At 37.1% G+C, this 23,867-nt stretch overlaps 1 protein-coding gene across 1 annotated transcript; it reads left to right on the top strand.

Annotated features, from left to right (window-relative positions):
* The first annotated feature begins 681 nt into the window (after positions 1 to 681).
* LOC145768652 (breast cancer anti-estrogen resistance protein 3 homolog) lies at positions 682 to 21,885 on the top strand. Its single transcript, XM_082580206.1, has 12 exons — positions 682 to 794; positions 8,548 to 8,789; positions 10,376 to 11,191; positions 11,871 to 12,021; positions 12,419 to 12,556; positions 13,092 to 13,171; positions 13,544 to 13,637; positions 15,121 to 15,198; positions 16,038 to 16,158; positions 17,961 to 18,127; positions 18,758 to 18,878; positions 19,426 to 21,885. The coding sequence occupies exons 1-12, from the start codon at positions 783 to 785 to the stop codon at positions 19,578 to 19,580; spliced, it is 2,175 nt and encodes a 724-aa protein (XP_082436332.1). The 5' UTR covers positions 682 to 782; the 3' UTR covers positions 19,581 to 21,885.
* The last annotated feature ends 1,982 nt before the right edge of the window (positions 21,886 to 23,867 follow it).

The raw sequence follows: 23,867 nt of genomic DNA, 5'->3' as shown, positions 1-23,867 counted from the left end.
GAAGATTTATATTTTTTTGTTCCATACAAGATGAGATTTATTACCTGGCTCATCATTTGTGGCTGCTTGCTGCAAGTAGTCAATTGTTGTATTATAAATTTGTTTGTTAGTTCATGGCAGTGGCCTAGCCAAGGGGGAGTTAGGGGTTTCAACCCCCTTTGGCACGCTTATGACGTCACGATATTGAGAATGATGCTTTCAGTCTCTTTATGTCTCTAAAACAAAGTTTGCCTAATTTTAAACAAAACTGCATTAAAAGAGCGAGTTTTGCCAATACCAAACATTCAAATATCTTAGCCAGGAATTAGCAACAAGAAAACATAGAGACTTAGCTTTATTTCCAAAAAATGCAGAAGAAAACATGATCTTATTTAATCTTTTGCTATGCCACCAGACAGCACCATTTTACAGGAATATTCATATCCACATTTTTGTTCAAAATGCTCTCAGAATGCACCAAATTCAAAGTAATTTTCAAAATTTTCTGGAGGAGGCCCCCCAGACAGGCGAACACGCCGTCGGGCTACATTCTTGGCTACGCCATTGGCTCATGGTTAGCTTTATTTGACTGGGAATTGTTAAATGTTGTTTGGGAGACGTTTATAGATTTTAATGTGATCACAATTATATTTACTACAGAATGTTTTATATCAATTTAATCCATTGCTCTAGTGCCGAGTTTATAAAGATGCTGTGAATCTTTTCAAAGCTATATATCCTAACATTGAGAATGGTGTTCCTTTATTAACTTTCCTGACACCAGAAACAATACCAATTAAAAGATGTATGAAGAGGTAAGAGATACGTTTATACCAGTGAGGATACGCTTCTATGAAGCAGAATTTGCTTAATCGTTATTTAAACTGCTTTTCTGGTCTGAAAGAAGTACAAAAGTTTACACCAAGTGCAATTAATTACCGCCGAATGTTGTATCTTAGATCAATAGATTAACGTGTGAAACTATCTGAGTTTTAATTTTTTAACTTCATTCCGTCTTTTAAAATTTTACGCTTTCTTTTGTAATGTGTTTTATGTGTGTTTCTTGTCTTTTTAAACAATAACGTTTCTAAATGCAGAAGTACAGTAGCTCACTGTGTAATGCGTCGTCGTGGGCGTATACATTAATTGAAATCACAAAGTTAAAGGGTGTTGTGGAAAATCATGATGTTTACAATAGAAAACTGTAGGTTGCAGTTTGCCACCTACAAACACGTTTTATTGGGTAGTGATTGTGCCAAGGTATTTGTGATACACATTATTCATTTCTCAACGATAGACAGACAAAACAAACTTTAGCGGGTTTACAATGTTTTAAAACAAAGAGATATAATATAATTAAAAAATCAACTCAAACGTTTTCGAAATTACTTAAATCTTTCGAAATTACTTAAATCTGCAATAAACATAAAACGAAAATTATTAGATAACTCTGACTATGCACTATATTGACTCTACAGCCTGCACTATAGCTTCAATCATAATACATAATAAATAGCTACTGAGCGTCATATTCAAAAATTCAATTTGCAATTGCAAATTCAACTACGTGATGTCACAATGAACAAGCGTTTTATGCGACCGACACTATATATAGTATATCATTTAAAAACTGAATGATAAATTATTTTGGTTTGCGTTTTTTATTTGTATTTTAAACTTATAGCCTTCCGTAGCTCGGTGAAGAAGCCTATCGTTTCTAACCGACAAAAGGTCAGAAAAGCACTGAATAGGTTATCGCTTAAAATCTTATCATAATTTAGAAGTGACTAAAATTATGTATCAAGCCAGTTATATCCACAATTTTTCTCGCGTTAAGACCGCCGTATGTCACGTTGTAATATCCAGGCACAGCAGTCAATATCCATAGTGAACAGCTTCGTTCAGTTTTCTTGTAAATTGTGAAGTTTTACGATCAATGTGAGAAAATGAAGCAAATAAATGGTGAGAGGATATGACTTTTGACCTGTCGTCATCATCATCCTCATTTCTGTTCATTATTTTTATTACTTTGCTCGGTCCAATGCATAGTGGTTTTTGTCACTGGCGCTGCTCTGAATAACTTAAGTCTAGTACCGTACCCAATCAAGGAGGACTTATGGAAGCGCTGTAAGAATAATAGCAGACAAGTTTCTTCACACAAAAACATCGGACTTAGTCAAATTGAGACTGCTTTTCAATAGTATTTTGTGGAATGGCTAAACTGTCAGTCGAATCTTGTGTTTTTTTTATATATTTTGGCGAAACAAATTTTTGTGGGCAAGCGGCGGCTTGCAAAAACATTTTTTACCAAAAATATAATTCATAAGCGGAAATAAATTTTTTCTTGAAACAAAAAAAATTCGAAGCACTTTTGTTTGGATAACCCCGCTTTCTATGTAGTATTGTTCATTATGCAATTCTGTTATAATGTATTACCTGGTTGATTTACAAAAACGTCTGCGCATATTGTTTTAATCCAAAAGAAAGTCGGATTTGTTAGCTGAGATGTACAAGTACTCGACCTAACGAGAGATTGCAATACAGAGATTGTCATAAATTCTAACCCCGTGAAACATGGTTCATACTTCCTCCATTTGATGTGAAAATAAAAAGAACTTCCAGCACACATGACATGCTCATCAATTATGTGCATTTCAGCAACCGCTCAAAACGGGTGACTCAGATTAAGTTTCTGTGAAGCTTTGCCTTCAACTCAATTTAACGTAGGAATGCGAGGATTGCTACCAATGCATCGTAAAACAAATCCTTTTCGTCACCTTCACATGCTGCTTTAAACTATTGCCTACTGTACTAGTTACAACTCAAGTTGCTCAAAGCTATAAGTCAAGCAGAAAAGTTGTTGTTATAGTTATGCTTTGTTCGTAAAGATAGTTTCTTTTTACAAAGTTACTGAATCATGTTTTATGGCATATGTTTCGTTGAGTTTTTGATGGAATTTCATATACAGTTACCTTACCTATATGAATTTAACGAAACAGTGGGTTTGTGACAATTCTTTTAAAAATGCAATGGAAAATATGTACCTGTACAGTAATAGACCAAGTCGGTGTTTTTCAACCTTTCTATCAGCCACAGAAAACTTTAAAATAGTGAAATGCATTATAATAATCTTGTGGAACACCAAACAAAATTTTATGCTTTTCTCAGTGCAATATCCGAGCCTGTTTGGATGAGTACAAAGTTAATATTCAGGCAGGAATTGTAGAAAGACAAACGCAAAGCTTTTGTGATTTTGGTTTTCGACTAGTGCTCCATGCAACACAATCAAACTTAGGACTACACTAATAAGTTTCCTGTGGAACACCTGACAACCTTTCACGGAACACTACAGATTACAGGTTGAAAATCAGTGGGCTAAGTGATATTTCAATACGCAAGGATAGCGTTAGTTTTTCAAATTCAATCAGCCGCTTCTTTTAGACTACCAACGTTTCCTAAAAATACTTTTGTGTGATTCAAAATCAGCTGAATTCGCTTCGTTTTGGCTCTTGGTCAATCGGACAATCGGAGTAGGGTTTCGTTTCATTATTTTAGGCTAAAACCACGAACAATGTCTGGCCTACTGCCGCAAAGCAAAATTATCACTTAAACGGTTGAACCATAGGCATACGAAGCCGAGCAACGTTATCAAGTTTAACATATTAAAGATTATTATATTTACAAAAAACTACAAAACTACACAACAATTCAATATCGAACGTTTTCGACATCACACGATGTCCTCTTCAGGAATAACATATATACAATTTTTACTACATCTAAATAAAATACAAGTAAAATACAAAATACAATTGTATTTTATTCAGATGTAGTAAAAATCACTTAAAAGATCTTAGCAATAAATGTCTGGTTCAACGTGAATTTAACATTGTGAAGCATGAGATTGATTTTAAAACGAAGTCAACAGCTTGTTAGTTAGTTACAAATTAACCACTGAAGCCTGGTTTGATTCTTGTGTACATTATTTCTGGTGCTTGTTTCGATGTTTCCTCCTACTACCAGTACCTTTAAGGTAGAGTAAGGAATTTGTAAAAAATGTCGATTTCTACATGTTTTCTAAAATTTGCTATGATAATGGCAAAACTGCTACTGAAAGGAACGTTTCGTAACACTATGAAAAATTAAAGGTCATCATTGTTTGATATTTCTTGGTCTGTGTTATGCAGTCGGTCCTACTTCTTTTCCCCACGCTTAGCCTACTTGGACCAGCCGCTTCATCGGATTTTTCTTGCTCCCCAAGTCCACTTTTCTGCACAATTTTTTCGATTTATTTTCGCCTAATTAGATCGGTTTAATGTGGTCTGATTAAACGGAGTTTACTCATGCAATTTGAAAAGTAGCTCATCACATCAACGTTCTCGAGAAGACAATTTTTGTCATCATGACTGAAATAATTTCTGTCTTGACCAAATTTCTACATTTCCAAATATTCATCATCCTTTCTGAATTTCAATCTAGAGGACTTACTACTTAATTCCACCAAGCACAGAGCACTGTATTCACAATATTTATAGCAGCTTTAAGACGTACATAAACGAACAAGTAAATATTTATTGCGTATATGTAGATTTTGATGAAAACAATTTTGACTTTGTTTTGACGTGTAGAACTTGTTCAAGGGCATTGGAAAGAACATGAACAACAACCACGTTGAAAACATATCGATTGATATTAAACTGACGCATTTGTATTAGGAAATCGTGACCCAATTTATTTCAAGTCAATTCACATCAATTAACTGCCATCAAACTAGCAAGTGTTTTCATTATACCCAATAAATCGATAATACAATCAAGGTCAAGGATTGCGACAATGTCCAATAAATCCGTTCTCTATCCTGGGCCCACATTTCGCCTTTGGCAATGTTATCAATTATGCAGCAGCAATCGATAAAACTACTTTTCACTGCCATATTTCAGTTGATGTTTTACGCACGTCTGTTTCCCCAGCAGTAGGCCTACTTCATAGTGTTTACACAAGGGACTGAATCAACATTGTTTGTTAATGCCGTTAATTTGTTAGTGTTGTAATTCATCTGCTCAGTTTTGTTTTTTCTTCAACTGCAAGAAGCAGTTGGGAGAAGGAAATCAGTCAGTTTTTGTATCCGTTCAACCTTGGCAAACTTTGAATCAATCTAAAAAAGGATTACTTTCGGGATGGGTTATGAGAAACAAAGGTTTTTCATACTATTTTTACTTAAATTTATTATTTTTATACCTTGTGACTAAAATGTCTAAATGTTTAGTTTTTGTTTTTAAATCTAGCAATTAATTTTCACATAGGCTAGCTGAAGCTGGTATCACTCTCGATTAGATTAGATTGTTTTAAAAATGCCAGAGTTAAGCAATAATTGTAATAACTGTAAAACAACTAAAAAGTGTTTTTGTTCAAGTAATTACCGCACGTGTATTTCGGCTGTCCAAGTTACCGCACCAAACGCACTGTTGCAACATCTTTTTATACGAGTGGATTGTTGATTTTAAAATGCACTTGGATGTTTTCGAATAAAACTGGAAATTCAGCTCTTTATTTTACTTCAACTAAACTCTTATAAAATAATTTGCCAATGTTAAACGCAATACCAACAGCAGCTTCTCAGCGTCAGTTCAGCAATACAGCAATAGAATTAGTTTTTTTCTTTTTAAACAATAATAGTTTTTAAAAGCTTTGCGCGAATTTAAAATAGACAAAAAAACGAAATTGATGTTTTGCAAAAACTATAAAAATTAATATAAAATTTAAGTAAATATAATAAAATACGGTAAGTATAACATAAAAAGATATATATGTAATGCAATTAACTAAGTTCGTTAGTAATTGTATAAATAAAATAAGTAAACGAGATAAATATCTAACTGAGTAATATTGTCTATTCTCATTAGCTTATGTAATTTTAGTTTTCCTGCACAAAAGTGTTTGATGATTTATATAGCTTTTGTTTATCGCTATTTTCTTTTTTATTTTGAAATATGCCCTCTTCTAAATGTTTAAGCTTTATGTGTTGTTGATTCTACGACTTTAAACGGTTAATCAGCGTGACTATGGAAATTTGTCCGTTCAGGAACTTCCAAAGTAAAATCAATTACATCCATCTGCTAATGCGTTTCCCACGTACAGAGCAGAGAAAAAATGATTTAATATCGATTTCGCATCCATTTTGAACTTTCCCTTGGCAAGCCTACCGATCAGTTCAGTATCGAGAACGAAAACTACGACGATAAAGATATATCTGAAGTACCTAGCTCGGATTGTAGCCTATGCGGATACGGAATAGTGTTTTAAAGCTTTAGTTCAGTTGCATTGCTTTACTTCAAAACTCAAAAGCTAGAATGGTTTATTTCTGTGGAATCTGTTCCCCATTTTGGGTAAGTTTTCATGGTCTTGAAGTATGCGAAATTGCTACGTGCTATTATCATCAATGGTAAACAGATGATAAGTTTTGATGCCGCTGGAGACTTGAACCATTCAGTCATCTTGATTCAAAATATCGAAAAGCGTAAAACTTGGATTGAAGAGGAAAATAAATTTATGATTGAAGTCAATTTTTAGCCAAAAATGTCAGTTTATATAATCAGAAGAAAAACTCAACAGTTTCATTTTTTCAAAAGAAGTCACATCGGTGCTGATTTATTATATGACCTAACCACTCACCCGTGACCTCGCCTTAATCTGTCAGGTTTAGGGTGTTTTAGGTTTGGCGTGGTTAGTGATAAACTTAAATTTTAAGGCTTAAGCGTGTTAATCATATTTTGAGAAACGTTAAGATCGCCTGAACTAAGTAGGCTAAAGTAAAATAAATTTAAAATTTGTCATCATACCACCACATAGATCACATACTGTATCAAGGCCAATTTGTGAGCTTGCTTTTTCACCAACATTTAATTACTTTTTGTATTTTACCGAAGTCTAGTAGAGTTTAAAATGTAGACTTACCGTATTTTGCGTAAGTGAAGCAAAATCTTTCCCAAAGGAAGTTGATTTGTCTCGAAGAACATCCGTCCGGGCAACGCCAACAGTCGCGTTAGTTAATTACGAACAGAAAATTGAATTGTTGCAGTTTAAGAAACGTAATCAAGCGGAAACTTTTATTTAAACGTAGGCCTATTTCATAAATTATGCTTGTTTTGATACGGTGTTAGAAATTACATGTGGGAATTGGGATAGAAAGATGGAAGACTGTCTTCATCCCATCATCCAAACCTCCCTTTCTTTGCATTTTCCCTCTCTTTCCTCCCACACCACACCCTCACCCTGATAGTAACTACAGTATAATATGATACAAACGTGCTAGAAATTTAATAGCTGTTTGCTAGGCAATCACCTTTTGACTGACCTTACTAATATACGTGGGATCTATGTAAAAAGACATTGTTCTCTAGTCGAGATGTTAATAATAATGTTACGGTTTTATTTGTTGTCGCTTTACAACAACTAAGGTCTTTTAGCGACAGGGCTCATTTTTAATGTTATTGATTGATTGAATCTTTGAACTGGGACTGGGAAAATTTCTTTGAGAGCTTAATCCTGGCAGGTTCGCATACTTGTAGAGGCTTTCAACCATTGACCCAGACCCGGTTGCAAATTTTTTTTTCCCACGAGATTTCTGTCTCATTGATTCTAGTCACTCTAAAAGTAAGATTTTCCGAAAGAGTTTTGAGAGATTGGTTGATTCAGATTGTGAAGTAACTATTTGCCAATGAAATTCTGCAATGATAATAAAATATAAGCTTTCCCTAACCCTACTTTTTTTGAAAAGCTCTTGTGCACCGCAAAATTAATTTAAAAAAAAAAAGTTTGACTTCGACTAGCGTCGAACCCTCGTTCTCATGATCACTGGCAGAGGATGAAACCACTGAACCAACCGTGCCAACTAGAAAATGTTGCATTCACACGGTTTTAATACAAACTTTTACCAAAATATGCAAATGAGACAGAAATCTCGTGGGAAAAAAATTTCGCGACCCGAATACCGAGATTGACAGATTGAAGTTTTTGATTGTTGGTGTTGTTGCTGGGGAATTATGCCATTCATTAGATGCCACTTAATGGAGTGGAGAGCCGTCCTTAACGTGCGTTGCTCAAACGCACACCCCGAGAGTCAAACCAGCGCCGCTTGATCTTGAAGCTTCTTTGTTCACGAACCCACACGCTTTTATATCAGGTTTACGATGTCATCACATTATTACCCAACATATTTTCATTGCGTTGTCAATAAAGAACACAATCGGTTCCGTTTTCGAAGTCTCGGTTTGACCCAACCTGGAATCGATCTCAGATCTACCAGCACCAGAGCAGGCGAAACCACTCGGCCACTGAGCTGGTTAGCCGAGATGTTGTTTCATACGGCTGATGTCACAAGTGTTGCAATTGAAATTAAAAAAGACAACTGGTTCACTTTCAAACGTTTTTTTTGGGGGGTTGAAAGCATTGTCATGCAGCAGATGGGAGTTGGCTGAAGCCCATTTCCAGACAGCAAATTGGTTGGCACGAAGAGTAACCGTAGCTCAAGCAAATTTACAAATTAAGATTTTCTTCTTTCTTTTGCAGTTAACTCCAAGCACGTCTGGCCGCCTCAGCCAGCATGTCGAATTGTCATCAAAGCTTACTTCGGAAATGCTTCGTAAAGATCTGGAAAGTGAATTGAAGTTAGACAATTCCGATTTGAGAAGTTATGCATGGTACCATGGTCGCTTGCCGCGAGATGTCGCTGAAGATCTGGTTAGAAACGAAGGAGATTTTCTTATTCGAGAATCTATTTCCAATGCAGGAGAGCACGTTCTTACAATGAGGTACAATAGTAGTTATCATGCAACGCGATTTTGTCCATGGTTTTGTAATTAATGGCACGGTGTAAAATAAGCTGCTTCTCATTGGCACTTTGGATAGCTTCTTCGTTTTCTTTGAGCTTCTGAGGCCGAGGGTCTATCCTTTTATCACCTCAGGATCACGATGTTCACACGGGAAGGCTACTAGAGAGCGGCCAGTTTTTGATTGCATCATCCCAGACACGCAGATCTTTCACTCTGGGTTGAAGATGATGCAAACTTTAGATAGCTTGCAGCATGAAACTATTCTACTACTTCATTAATCAGAACTCGAACAAGCCATCAGAATAGGTATCTTCTTTAAAACACAGGAGCTGCCAAGAGGCACAGTCTTAAACACTTCTTTATATTCTGTGGTTTGCCAGCGTGTTTTCTGTCCGCTTGTTTTCTATTTCTGTCACAAATGCTTCTCCCTTGGGCAAACTGGAGAAAGCATGTTACTGTCACTTGCTGTCGAAGAAGAGTGGAATATGATGTTTGAAAGTTACCACAACATGACAATGAAAGAAGATTGCATGCAAAAAGTGGTCACAGAGAGACAGGATCAACTTCTTTTTACTTTCTTCAATTTTCGCGGACTTTGAATCAACGTAAAAACATCTAATTTTCTATCTGGGAAGGTGTCTACTCTCAGCAACAGGAGTGGGGCCAGACTCTCGCGGTGGTTGGGCAGACTTTAATTCAAAGCAATGTGGATGAGATGGATGGCAAAGATCACGGTCGTTGCGTGTGTCCTTTTACTCGGACTCATTTTCTTTACAGAAAAACCCACATTGACCTAAAATAAACTAGCAAATAAACGAATTGAAAAATGATTTATATTGCTTTAAACCTGAGGTAGAATCTCAGTAGACTTTTCCACGTGAGTGTGATTGCTTGATAGATCAGCGGATACAGAAAGATAGAACTTGAGGTTGGTCCTCTGATGTATCGGCAAGGTGAAAAGATTTACGGTCAACACTAGTACTGTAACAAAGTTTTTTCTACTATAGGCCTAACAAGTGAATCATCAATAACAACCATGTGTATCCTGAAACAGAAAATTTCTATTATGATGCATGATGCCACTTTCTTCTTTACGCAATCCTGAGAGTTTTACTTACGGAGCTCAAAGGGTCATTTTGAACGACTGTTTTAAAATGGTTCATAAAATGATTTTGTAGAGAATATCGAACCTGGCAATTTGTTTCTTTTTTAAAGCAAGGGGAGAAAATACTCAGAGAAAAGCTGCAGTGTTGTTGGCCGCAATGAATTCGTGCATACCCTTCTCCTGTATTTTGTACAGAATTGTAGCTTTTTAAGTAAGATGCTTCAACATTGCAAGCTCCAGTTTTTAGTGTAAGCAATTGCACCAACACTGCTGCATTGCTGCATTCCAAACAACTTCCAAACAACAACGTCTTTGAATCCGACTAATATCGATAGCAAGAGATAGCTGAGATCGATGAAACAATTTATTACGTGTTATAGTCATTATTTTTTTTTGCACTGTATGAGTTGTATGCCATAACAACTAGATACAATTTTGATTTGGTTTAACTCTTGTTTAGGTGGCAAGGTTCTATCCTCCATTTCAAAATCAACAAGTTCGTGATGGCTCAAAGCGCCGTTTATTCCAAGGTTCAATTTGCATTCGAATGTGATAGCTTCGATTCCATACCAGCTTTAATCATGTTCCACTTTGGAAAAAGCATTCCAATATCTGTAGCATCAGGAGCGGTTATCAGGACTCCGATTAACAGAGACTTGCCTTTGTCTTATTCTGACGTAAAATACGCTTCTCTGCGAAGGGAGCCCAAACGGAACTGTAGTGTACAACGCGCAGCCGCCATTTCGTCTCAATCTGTATCGAACAACACTTCGTCACGTTCTAGTAATTTACAACCTACAGGAAGCTTTCACATTCACACAGGCGAACCTTACGTCGGGACACCAAACAAGAATCGACCGACCACGAGCCCTCGATTTCCCGCCGCAGATATTAAACATAGCCCGTACAATAGCCACTCACCACAACCATTTCCACTACAACTTCCAAACAACAATAGCCCCCGACCCCATAGTCAAGTCGACATAGCGTTTAATAACCACGAAAAACTTATCGGGCGAACCGGTTCAGACCCGTCTTTGAATCCGACTAAACAAACCGCAGGAAATAGTGACGGTATTGGTCCGTTACCGACTATACCGAACCAGACCCGTAACAGCACCACAAGCGGGGAACCACCGAAACCTAGTCGGATTCCATCTTTTCGTCGCCCTGTAATCCGCCACGAATCCAACAAAGCGTTCGAGGGCGAATCCAACAATCTTCATCAGACACCAAAAGAATCGCAAGCCAGACACTCCAACACTACAAATGCAAGGTGAGAAGATTGTGTAGGCTGGGGTTTGCCACACTTTAATTTTCGAGAATTTTACAAAAACATAGAACAAACTCAAAAAAATCAGGCAATGACTGATTGCAACTGCATTTCTATCTAACAAAATTACGATTACTTGCCTATGATGTGATTGAGCAATCGTGAATAGAACCGTTAAGTAGGCAATTGGTTGTCGCAAAGGTTGTTGTTGTTGCAAATTGTTGTAATGGATCAATTTGAAATCAGTTGTAATCGTAATTGCAGAACATGTAAGTAATTGCACTTAGAATCAATCACATTACGATTCTAGGGTAAGCACTCCACGCGTGGCCGCAATATTTTCTGGGAGCTTCAGTGTAGACCACGTGTCTAGAAATTATCGCTAAAAATTACCGCATTTTTGTTGTTCAACGACGCTTTTGGGAGAGATGCAGACATTTTACAAAGTCCAAGCAAAATTCATAAAGCAATTGAAAATACGAAAAATCGGATGGAATGATAATTCTAGTGACGTGACTGTTTTTTTGAGTTATTATATTTCCCACAAGCCAATATTTTTTGAACAAGCAAGCTGTACGACTCGCGTGATTGTGCCCCTATGGGCCCTATTCCATAACTAACAAAGACTGTGTCATCCCGATATCGAAAAGACGCAGAAACAGTTACATTTTTCCTGCTTTAGATCTCCTGGTGTCTCTCCTGCATCTCCTAGCTCGTCCAATTCATCTGTAATTATGAGAACGTCTTCTCCACGATCTGTATCCTCCTTAATGGAAGCAGGGAGAGCTTCTTCTCAATCATCAACATCCGAATCAAGAAAATCGATGTTCAACGTTAGTCTTATCTGTTTAACTATCGAATTTTGTCCAAATTGAGCTGTAATTCTTATTCTAAATTTATCCCTTTGACGTTTGCTTTCATGGACATCCTCTGAGAGCATTCTTCAAATTAACATTTGTTCATACAAAATTTATAAAACTTATATTAAGTTGTGCCATAGTTCCAATGCACAACAAACTTTTTATCACTTCTACTGCTATTATTATTACCAGCTGCCATAATTCCGAGACATTTTCATCTGCTTTCTCAGCTGGGCAACTAAGTTTCGTGACTTCTTAGCAACCAATTAAGATTGGCTGAACTTAAGGTGATAATGGGTATTTGAAAGTTCTCTGGCATCGCAATGGAAACACAATAGGAAGACAATAACTAAACCTACCCCTGTTTTAGCCTCTAGCTTACCAAAGCTTATTGCTACCTGAGTTCAACAAGCCTGTGGATGGTGACGTAATGATCGAGATCAAGAAACTCTTGCTGGGGACAGATTCGTTCAAATTGGCGCGTCACATGACGTCAATCGATTGTGAGGTAAGATATGACCTTTGGATTCGGTTCAATGCATTTCAAAGAATTATTATACAGTAGAATTCGCCTATAGTGACACCTGAAGGGACAGCGGAAAAAGTGTCACCATAACCGAAGTGTCACTATAGCCGAATTCTACTCAACTGTTGCGTATGCAAACGGGACTTTGCAACAGGTGTCACTATAGGCGAAGTGTCACTATAGCCAAAGTCACTATAGGCGAATTCTACTGTAATACAATATACGCAATTTTTTTATGAAGTGGAGTATATTTTATGTGAAGTCGAAACAATTCAGCTAAATGAAACTTAAGAAATAACTCCGGTGGACATGTCAAAGTTGAGTCGCTGTAAAATGCTTTTTTTGAACAAAAACAATAATAAAGACTGGTTTTGTTTTTGTGGTTTGTGACAAAATAAGAGGCACCATTGCCTATTACTGTGCTTTCTTGATACATTATGAGTTCTTTCATAAGACTGAATGAAATTATAACAAGCTCCATCCATGGTTCGAAAACTAATATTCCCCTAACCTCCAGGTATGCAAAGTCAGTGACATGGGATTGGAAGAGGTGTTCCTGCCAAAAGGCAAACAACTTCGAAGCGATATCTTGGAAAGGTGAGGATTAGATATAGTGCGCTTTTTCTTAGAAGTGTTTGATTTGATGCCTGAAAATCTGGTTGATACTGGGCCCAAATTATCCCTGTGCGTGTCACTCATTTTCGATTAACTTGACGGCCACTGAGAGCCCTGTGTCTTGGCTATAGGCAAAGGCTATCGCGAATGGAGAACACTCGGATTAGGTTCTTTCTTTCCATGTTCATTTGACCACGATCTCACACGATCAGCGACGTGGTTTGAGCCCAGACTTGAGAAACAATTTTTCTGGCGTAATTATGCCCATTTAGGAATATTGCAAATTAAGTGTATTTGATGGACACAACTGACTTTATTACCATATGAGTGTTTTTAACTTTTTGTTGTATCCAGATATCAGTGCTTTGCATTTTGGGTAGCGGTTTGCATTTTACGCGGCGGCACAAACAAGCAGGAAAAAGTGGACATTCTAAACGTTTTCATTCAGGTATAATAAGATTGTAAAAAGCTGCCATTTCAAATGGTAGACACTTTTACGTATTGCACTGCCCGAAAAGGTAACCGCAACCATGCGTGACATACGACATCGTTGACGTTGGTAGCGCTATCATGCGTGACATGACTCAACACGTGATTAACTGGTCGTCTTTATCGAAAGATTTTGATACAAAGAAATTTAACTGCATGCATCGCCACAACCAACGTTGCCTAATGGTTAGGGCAGAGGAGTAATAATTTCGATTGCATGGGTTCGATTCCCACACTCTGCTAATACTATTTTTTCTTCTTCAACTAAACTGAGTGCAAGAAGAATCGTAGTGACTGCAAACAATGGAGTTTATGAGAAAAGTTGTGACTAAAACACCATTAATGTCATATACGATACGCATGGTTGCGGTTGCCTCTTCGGGCAGTGCAATACGTAAAAGTGCCTACCATTTCAAATAGTTGGTTTGATTGTAAGAAGTAGGTGTATGGAATATGATTTCGCTTAGCCTACCTTCGATTGGCGGAGGGATGGCGCAGCGGATAAGGCGTTGGCTTTCCAATAATGCAAACCTGGTTCGACTCCCGGCTAAGCTGGATGTTAAAAACACTGCTCACCTCTACCTAGGATGTAATAAATTCGGTGGGCTTAATTGCTGAAGGAAAAGCAGCCGAGAGAAGGGAACTGGCAACCTTACTCTTCTTAGTGCCGATGGCTTACAATGAGAACCTTATCTTCTCATACTCGGCACTTGAATCAAGTACGGCGCCATTTTTACCTTTTACTTTTGATTGCACGTGTTGAGACAGTTCTTATGATTCATTCCAAGACGCATGTTCCAACGTCTGTTACACACAAATCAAAATAATAGTCCTTCTTTTTTTTAAAGAAAAACTGGTGTTCTTTTAGTTTAGAAGCTATGTATCAATCACATCTTCTCTATGCACTCCGTAAATGCGAATAAACGCTGAGTGAGAGAGAGAATGAGATTTTTGACAAAAAAGAGATGACAAAGCAAATGATATGCTTGGTTTCAAATCATGCCTCTAGGTTCGACATCCAATCAAACTGGGTGTTGTGAAATGTCGGCCATATTTGTCAAGGGCATGCTAAATTACATAAAGTTGCTATGAGAAAGGTTGTTGCAAAAGGGACGGTTACAGTCTACCCTTCATGCGTGGTATACGTAATCTCAGCAAGCAACAATCGAAAAACATGATGTATTTTGTAGCTCATATTCAATTCCTAAGCGCAGATTTAATTCTTAAAATTAGTTAGTTAGTAAGTAAAAAAGTAATTGGTAATAAAATTAGTTAATTAGTAGTTACTAACACAGTGACTACATATGCTGTTTGTAGTCAAAAAAATTGACAGTTGAACGGGAAGCTGACATCTTTACCAAACTGAGAGTTTATCCATAGCCCTGATTATAGTCACAATATTGTTTTGTTTTCTCACCAACATTAACTTTTTACCTTTTCAGATTGCGAACGAATTAGTCCACAGCCTTGGAAATGTCTTTGGCTTTTCTGCAATCATGCATGGCTTAACCTGTCCACAGGTGACGACCGTAATGTCTTGTTAATTTTTAAACTGCTGGTGCTAGTGTTGGTCGAGGCATTAGGTAATTATGATTTGTCGATAGTAACTTAAATGTAGCAATATATTGACGTAATCCAACCATGCAACCAATTATTCTTTTAGCTGTAATATGAAAGATAGTTATGTAATTAGGCTAATCAAAGGGCGTAGCCACGGGGGTGAGGCAATCACCCTCCCAAATTTTAACTTCTCATTCCCCAAAAAAATATGTTTTTAATACCACGACAACGTGTTAATATCATTGTAATTCATGTTCAATGATGTTGGCCCCCCATCAGTTGTTTTTCCCCCCTAGAATACTTTCTCTAGCTACGTCACTCAGGCCAGTTAACCTATTTGTTTTTATAAAATTACCCTTTATGCTGCATTAGCAACTTACCTTGGAATTGTATAGCTTTGGGAGAGAAGTAATTTTACAATACCATAAACAGACGACTGACAGTAACTTAATGGGATTGATAAGCGTTATTCAAAACAAACACAATACACTAATGAAATAGCAACATAATAAACTCTAACGTTTCTGGCAAGAACTCTTTGGCCTCTTCAGGGAATACCTAATACATCTAAACAAAAAGCAAACTATTTTATTTCTTGGAACTATTTTGATACTGCGTCTGTCGTATAGCCTGTCGCATATTATTTGGTTGATACGTTGTGCTTTTCGTATCATGCCGCACTGAAAACAACTCAAAGGTTTGATAGATGCAGTACCAAGGTAATGCACCATCGCTCATTGTTGTTTAATTGATATTTCTAACATATGTTTACGTGACTCACGTGACTATTCTTGTTTAGTTGAGGGGCTTAGGTGAGTTATGGACAGCCTTGCAACAGCAGTACACCAACAACGCAGTTACTATGGAAAAAAAGCTGCTACCTCTTATGAAGCTTCTTGACGCAGGAGAAGGACAAATAAGTGAGTAATAATTTACGTTATTGTAATGATATTTTATATTTTTTAACGTTATGAAAGATATAAGACAAATAAATGTATTGCTACATATTAATGTATGAAAAAAATGTTAAGCCTGCTGTAGTATTATAATCGTTATTAATCATAAACTGGTCTAAGCTTTGTTTATAGACCTGACGTTAAATAGATTACACGCTGTTGGACTTGTGATGAAACAGTCGGTATAACTAACTGTATACTGTCAGGGCCGTGTGAGCACCATCTTCCCCCCCCGAAATCCACTAGTGGGCCCCTATGTTTAGTGAAAACGCTTAAAAATAAGACAAGAAAGCACTTAAGGTCGTAAACTCTTTCAATGTGGGGAAAAATTTAGATTCATCATTTTTGCAAAGAGTGAACAACTCTTGAGATTTTCTAGAAAAAAGAAGCTAGGTCTGAAAGACCGTGCTGACAATACAGTAGCGGAAGTAGAAAAAAGTTGAGGAAGTTGAAAACAAAGGGAGTGTGGGCTTGCCCCCATACAATTTTGACAAATATAACCTTGTTTTGGTCACTTTTTAGGCATTTTTAGGAACAATGATGTTTTATTTTTTTATCAAGACACAGTGATACACCCTTGGTAAGTAACCAAACTTATCAAATAAAAAATTCCAAACTTATCAAATAAAAATAAAGTCCATTCACGATCACAGAAGAATTTCAATAACTTATCTCTTGAAAGTTTCTAGGCTATATCCCATTGTGGTGTAGCCTATCAACAGTCAAGAACTTCGAAAATTTAACTGAGGTGTCTTGACTTTCGTTTCACCGATAACATTTTCACGGTACGTTTAACTTTGTAACTTATCTCGATTAACAATGAAATTTGTCAAATTAATTGTTAGTTACCTAGGCTAACTTCTTTTTTTTTCAACTACATTACCTAGGCTATTTGAGGGCCCAGTGTTTACTTCCGAATATTACATCATTTTGTTAGTTTTGTGGGACACAAAAAAACTTTTACTTCCTTAATCCACTGTTGAAACTATACATGTCTAATTTTGCCGCCTGGGTGGTTAAAATGTGATTGAGCGACTGAAGCGAGCGAGAAAACTTTACAAAATGGAAAAAAATTACGTATTTAATGTTACCGATAAGTGTAAAGTTACCACCCGAAAAACGTTGCACAAACTAAATATGAGTGAGCCCCTTGGCAGACGTGGGCTCCCAGCCGGGGGTTTGGAAAGCAGTAAATACGGCCTTGCATAATTTAAGTTATTGAATATCTAGCTTCTGTAGAAGCTTTTCTATTTTTTAAACATTCAAAAAACATTAAACAGACTAAAATGAGTGGGCCCCTAATCAGCCGTGGGCCTTTAACACGTCGATGGCGGTTAACACGGTCCTGTATAGGCCTACTGTACAAACTCACAACGGAAAATAACAAAAAAATATTCGGAAAACCGTATACGTTATAAAGCTTTGTTTCATTCCAACTTCATGATGATGTCAAAAGGAAGAAGAATTGACTGTAGACTAGCAATACCATTGAGCATTGCCAATTAGTTTCAACTGACTAAAAGAGTTTCCACCATCTGCACATCTGCTTGCAAAAAATGTAGCAAAATGGTAAGCAACGATGGTGGATTAAGAACACTTAGATTACCAGTCAGGGTCGTAGTTCTATCATTTCTTATGCTGCTTTACTTAAACGTTTCTACAGCTTTGCTATCGTTTTATTGTTAGATCATATTTAAATTAAAAGAACTTATAGCCTTCAAATACTTAGCTGGTTTTCAACCAAGCATTTTTGCTTTTTTGTTAAGGTTTATTGTCGACCTGTGCCCCCCATATTTTACCCGTTTTGAGATTTCTTGAAAACCCTCTCGCCGAAATTCGTCATTCTTCTCCAAGAGCCAACTTCAAAAAACAACTGTCCGCGTCTGAAGGCAACATGCTAGGAAGTGTTGCCAGCGAAGGCTATGAAACCTCGGTAAGTTAATATGTGTACGTTGGCCTTTTCAAATAGTATCGTCCACCACTCAACGTGCTTGTTTTTTGCGTTAGTTGGGCATCTAGTAGAGTTGATGGAGAGTATACAGATTATTTAATAACAACATCAGCCGTGTTGCAAACAATAAGATGTCTTGTTGTAATTATCGTATGAGTTGTGTTACTTGTGTATAACCTACTGTACAATGTGAAAAATCAATGTCATGGCAAATTGAATCTCGGCATAATTGTGGCCTAATTTATCATCACCTCAAGCTAAAATAAATCATTAAATAGACCAGCATTCCCTTCTATTATATTCATAACCTGTTGGTCATATTACAATTCAATTCACAAATTCATTTCAACTTTACCGAATTAAAATCAAAAACAATCTTTATGTTGCTTATATAAAAGTTTTGCCGTTTGATCATTACAGACGTTTTGCTATCTTTAACTGTTGGTTGCCTGTCTGAATGTGATTATGGTACTGTAATGGGGGTCATTGCATTACCAAATTGAACAAGAATTATTACATACTGTAGTTACTGAAGTTATGGTCACAACTGAGTAAAATTCAGATGTAACGTGTTCATTAACACTTTCTGTTTTTATTTCACAACATGTCTAGTTCTGGTGGCAAAACTATCCAGACGACAGTTTTGACAGCTTGATGGCGCAACTGAGCTTGTCGCGAACGATTATTGCGTCACTTCCGGTACTTCGTCAAAATTTCAATTCCAAATTCCAAGGTTAGGTTTTACAGTTTTCAAGATATGTGCTGCATTGTTGAACTACTTTTAAATCTTATTATATCGGAATAGCCTAACACCTTTAGATGTTAGCGAAAGGTATTTGAGCAATTTAAGGTTTTAAAACAAATTTTTGAAATAAGAACACTTAACGCAGCGTTTAAAAAATAATTGCTTCTAATTAAAAACACAGTCACACTAAGTTTAATAATTGCAAACTATTTTCTTGCAGTTTTCTTTTGAACCAGAAAAACACACGAAAAATTATAATTAGATGGCTCGGTGAACATAGTGTCATTTTGTATTCAGGTTAACAGTAAGTAATGAGTCAGCACACGGAACCAAAACAAGAGGCAGATCTCATTACTTCTCCTGATATCTCTATTAATAGAAATGCAAGATTAATTTAACTATTTCATGGCTTTAGTAATACCTAGTTCTTTCTAAGTTTAAAGGGCACCTCGTCTTGAGGAATTGAGAGCTTCGTGGTTTGACTATGCAGGCGCTGCATTTTACGCCTTGCTTAAATTTATATTTTTTTTTGTAGATTTTGAAAGGAAATCGAAACTTCACGAACTTTTCACGACTAACTTCCAACTTCGTCTATTGTGGGGTTACAAAGGAGCAGAATCACCACAGAAAGAACGCTACCAGAAATTTGATAAAGTCATCACCCTCATGGCTAAACGCATCACATCTTAAGACATTCTGTGTGAGACCAAGCTTACACTCGCAAATGTCAAATCTTTTGTTTTCCCAATTTCTGGAATTTTCTTCTCACAAAGACTGGTTGTCATCAATCCGAAATTACTTGCACCACAGCGGGGTTCGCACTACCTTGAAAGTTCTGCACCTTAGCCCGGAAAGCAAGGGATCTTGTGCGTAAATTTGAGAAAACCTCTCCTAATGCTAGCAATTTACAATGTCTAACGAGTCCCAAAGCGGTGTAACGCAATGAAAGGTAATTTTTTTTGCCGTTTCCCATTTGTCATTGCAAGCACTGTTTGAATGAAACATATCTTCTGTAAACGTTTTACATGAACTATGGTTACCAAAGTACAGCACAATAAATTTTCAAAAGTACCACAAAAGTTTCAGTTTTTCCCTATCCGGGGTAATGTACCCCGGTTTGCCTATCACTCATTACTGATAAAACGAAAGAATGTTTAGTTCACCCACAGTTTGTTTTGTTTGGTTAGTGAACTGATGCTTCATCTTGTGGGTTGATCCATAACTTTGCCACTGTTCAATTGTGCTTTTGGTTTAAGGGCTAGAGCTTAAGGCTAAAATATAAGGGCTGTCCAGACAGTCACTGATATATTATATCAGTTAGGAAGCAAAACTTTTTAACAGCATTCAAACTATGCCGTTTCTTAGTCATATAAACTACATTCTTAATCTGCAGAAATATTTGTTTGGGTAAGCCCCGCAAATTATTATATGAACTTAGGCTATTTCTGAGTCTTACAAATGTAAATTTTAACCCCACACTCTCAACATCACTTTGTTTGCCACTTTGCTGATTCTGAGCTTTAAGACCAACATCAAATACAATAATTCATTTACAAATGCATGGCCTTGTCAAGTTTACAGTTTTCTTATTCCAGTTTTTTTCTGTGCACATTTTTGCATTGTAGTTACTCAAGACGCCCCATAATAGCAACACTAAGGCGGGTAAAAGATTCTTATCATTTTAACAGACTTCATTATTTTTACTCTTAATCAGTCATCGTGCGACAACGAATTTATTAAAAACTGCGAATTTCGTTGTCGTTAAGGTTGAGAAATGCTCTCATGTTGTATGTCATGTACAATTGTACATCGCTATGTGTGTGTTTTCAGTTGCTGTCGAATGTTAGGTGTATTTTGTTTCTTAGAAAACATTAAGCATATTCTTCTATTGCGAACTGACCTTATGTTAAGATATATCTTGACAAAGTTTTCACATACAAAAGTTGCGTTGGTTGATGAAAATGTTAAGATTATTATCAATGGAAACTCATTAGCAGCTTTTAGATATATCCGAATGCTTTTCTCCTACTATTTTACATGGCGAGCCACATTTTATATAAATTTTAGCATTTTTAAATGTCACTTTTTCTGACTGCGACTGTGCTTGTCATCGAATCACTTACGCTGACATTTCTTAGCTTGGTCGCAGTTGGAATAGCGCCCCACATAGGGGCATGGGCAATATGCAAACTCCAGGGATTAGGAAACAATGACACAACAGGATACAATTTACTTCACCACGATGAGGAGCCTGAATTGTGAATATATTCTTCCCCGGGCATAGATAATCTCTTTTGGTGCATCATCCTGAGAATCTGCTTGCTCATAGTAGATTGAACTATTGACACAGAACCAAACACCTTTTTACAGTCTGAAATTTTCACTTTTTGTTAAAATCTAGTTCCTGGAACACTATTCCATTTACTAGGTCCAGCTGAAGAGGAGTTTCATTCAAAGTATCTCCACAACAAAATCTAAAACCAAACCACGAAAAACCACCAATATTTGCATGCTCACAACAGTAGTTGTACTGCAAGCATCATTAAAAAGAATAGATTTCCTCAAAATCAATCAATTTTGCGTAATTGCAACGCTTGCAGAATGCAGATGCTTATTAAATGTAGACTTGCGTGGGGAATAAAGTTAGCCAGTGGTAACCTATTTACCCCAACGCAAGCATCAGCACATAATTTATTGTTTGTGACTAGGTGTGTGCTTTTTGCGATATGTTTCGTTTTTTGTGTTGCATTTCTATGTAAAAAAGCAATTTTTCTGACCTTTAATTAGCCGCTAATTTTACTTGCACTTAATGCTTTTATTAATTACGCGAGTTCACTCTTTGAAGATTCTGTGTTTATCTAACGCTATGAAACGTCTTATCAACGCAAATAGAATTAAATCGGAGCAAGTTGATCACCAACCTTAGCCTGACTAATTGTTATGCATTCTCCATGTTGCCAAATAATTGAAACTGAATAAACAAGCTTGCATTTGGTTTGTGAGTGGTGTGCGATTTGGCAAGAATTCTAGAGCACATTACCGTACAATTTTTCGAAATGAAACAGAAAAATAGAAAGCCAAGCAAGGGAAGCCTTTCCAGACAGCAAATCAATGTAAAAACGACTGACTTGCTGTCTGGGCCAGAAACGGAATAATGTTAGATCCAACCCAATCATGTTTCACTGATGATTAGGTGAAAGTTTGTGAAACAGAAAACTTTAGACAACGGAAAAGTATTGCCTACATCAGCGAGAGCAAGATAGTAATACAAGGTCATGCATGAAATTTCGTTTTTTTTTTATTCTAGGCTATACAGTAGGCTACACTCAGCTTGAATACTTCGACACAAAATTTATGTTCTTGATTTCGTTTCATTTGCTATGGAATTCTTTCGGAAGAATCTCGTTTGGTTTTGACCCAAACGTTTTATTTTTAACTGTCCTATGCAGTGGCGTACGCAGGATTTTCTCAAGGAGGGGGGAGCCATTGACAGTACGCGTAGCCAGGAATTTTGATAGGGGGGGTTTTGACGCCCGGCGGGCGAAGCCCGATGGCGTTTTCGCCTAAGACGACACCCAGCGGCGGGGGTCTGGGGGGCCTCCCCCAAAAAATTTTGAAAAATTACTTTGAATTTGGTGCATTCTGAGAGCATTTTTAACAAAAATGTGGGTATGAATATTCCTGTAAAATGGTGCTGTCAGGTGGCATAGCAAAAGGATAAGATCATGTTTTCTTCGGCATTTTTCGGAAATAAAGCTAAGTCTCTATGTTTTCTTGTTGCTAATTCCTGGCTGAGATGTTTGAATGTTTGGTATTGGCAAAACTCGCTCTTTTAATGCAGTTTTGTTTAAAATTAGGCAAGTTTTTTTAGACTGAAAGCATCATTCCCAAGTATAAAGAGACTGAAAGCATCATTCTCAATATCGTAACGTCACACGCGTGCTAAAAGGGGAGTAACCCCCAAACCCCCCCTGGCTACGCCACTGGCCATTGATATCCCAGACGTCTTCATGATATCTCAGTATGGTTTTAGTTTAGACTTTATCCATTTCTTTCTCACTATAATAGGCTTACAGAACACTATGCTACATTGGCATTCCTGGGGTGGGGGAGGTGGATTGGGCCATGTGTTTCGTATTGGCTTAGTCCAGGGGTCACCAAACTACGGCCCGCGGGCCATAACCGGCCCGCGAACTGATTTCATCCGGCCCGCCACGTGCTGCGGAAATTACAGCTGCAATACAATTCTGTACATGTGCTTCCCTTGGCATTAGCAACCGTCTTTGGCTTTGCCTTTTTGTGTAATAGAAACTTCTTTGTTAAAATTGTTCGTTCTTATAGTTTGTTGTTGTATGTTGAATTTGTACTTTTTTCCACCAGGCAGCCTACATGTTGGTGTTCTGTTTTTATCATTAGGCCACCACAAATGGGGACAGCTTAGGCCAAATTTGGAAAGATGTAATGTTTTTTCAAGAGCACGATGCCCTGTAGTGTATCAAAGCAGGGGATAACTTTTCCAGCAACCTTTCGATTTTTATCACAACTTTGCTATTCCACCGCTGACTTTGTTATTTATTGTGTTCAATTCAAGTCAATGGAGATTCTAAATAGTTGTATATGTTTTCGCAATTTGCATCCGGCCCGCAGCTGTTAATCTCGCAGCAATCCGGCCCTCAGCGAAAAAAGTTTGGTGAGCCCTGGCTTAGTCTATAAAACAACATTGTTAATTGCTTTGACAGTGCAATCCAAAACATATTAAATGGCTTAATCTACGTCGTTAATTACTAAAACATTTTTAACGGGGGGGGGGGCATGGCCCAATGGCCCCCCTGCGTACGCTAGTGGTTCTATGGTTACTAGCGGACACGGAATGCAGTCTAAGTATTGTGTACAACGTACAGGAAAATAATGTAAGTCATCTTTGGAGTCTTCTTTAATTTTGTTTTGGGTTCATAAGGATGGTATCTGACTGTTGCT

The sequence above is a fragment of the Aplidium turbinatum genome, chromosome 4 (genome assembly GCF_918807975.1).
Source record: "Aplidium turbinatum chromosome 4, kaAplTurb1.1, whole genome shotgun sequence".
Lineage (NCBI taxonomy): Eukaryota > Metazoa > Chordata > Ascidiacea > Aplousobranchia > Polyclinidae > Aplidium > Aplidium turbinatum.
The sequence above is the reverse complement of the archived record's forward strand: the minus strand, read 5'-3'. Positions and strand labels throughout refer to the sequence as shown.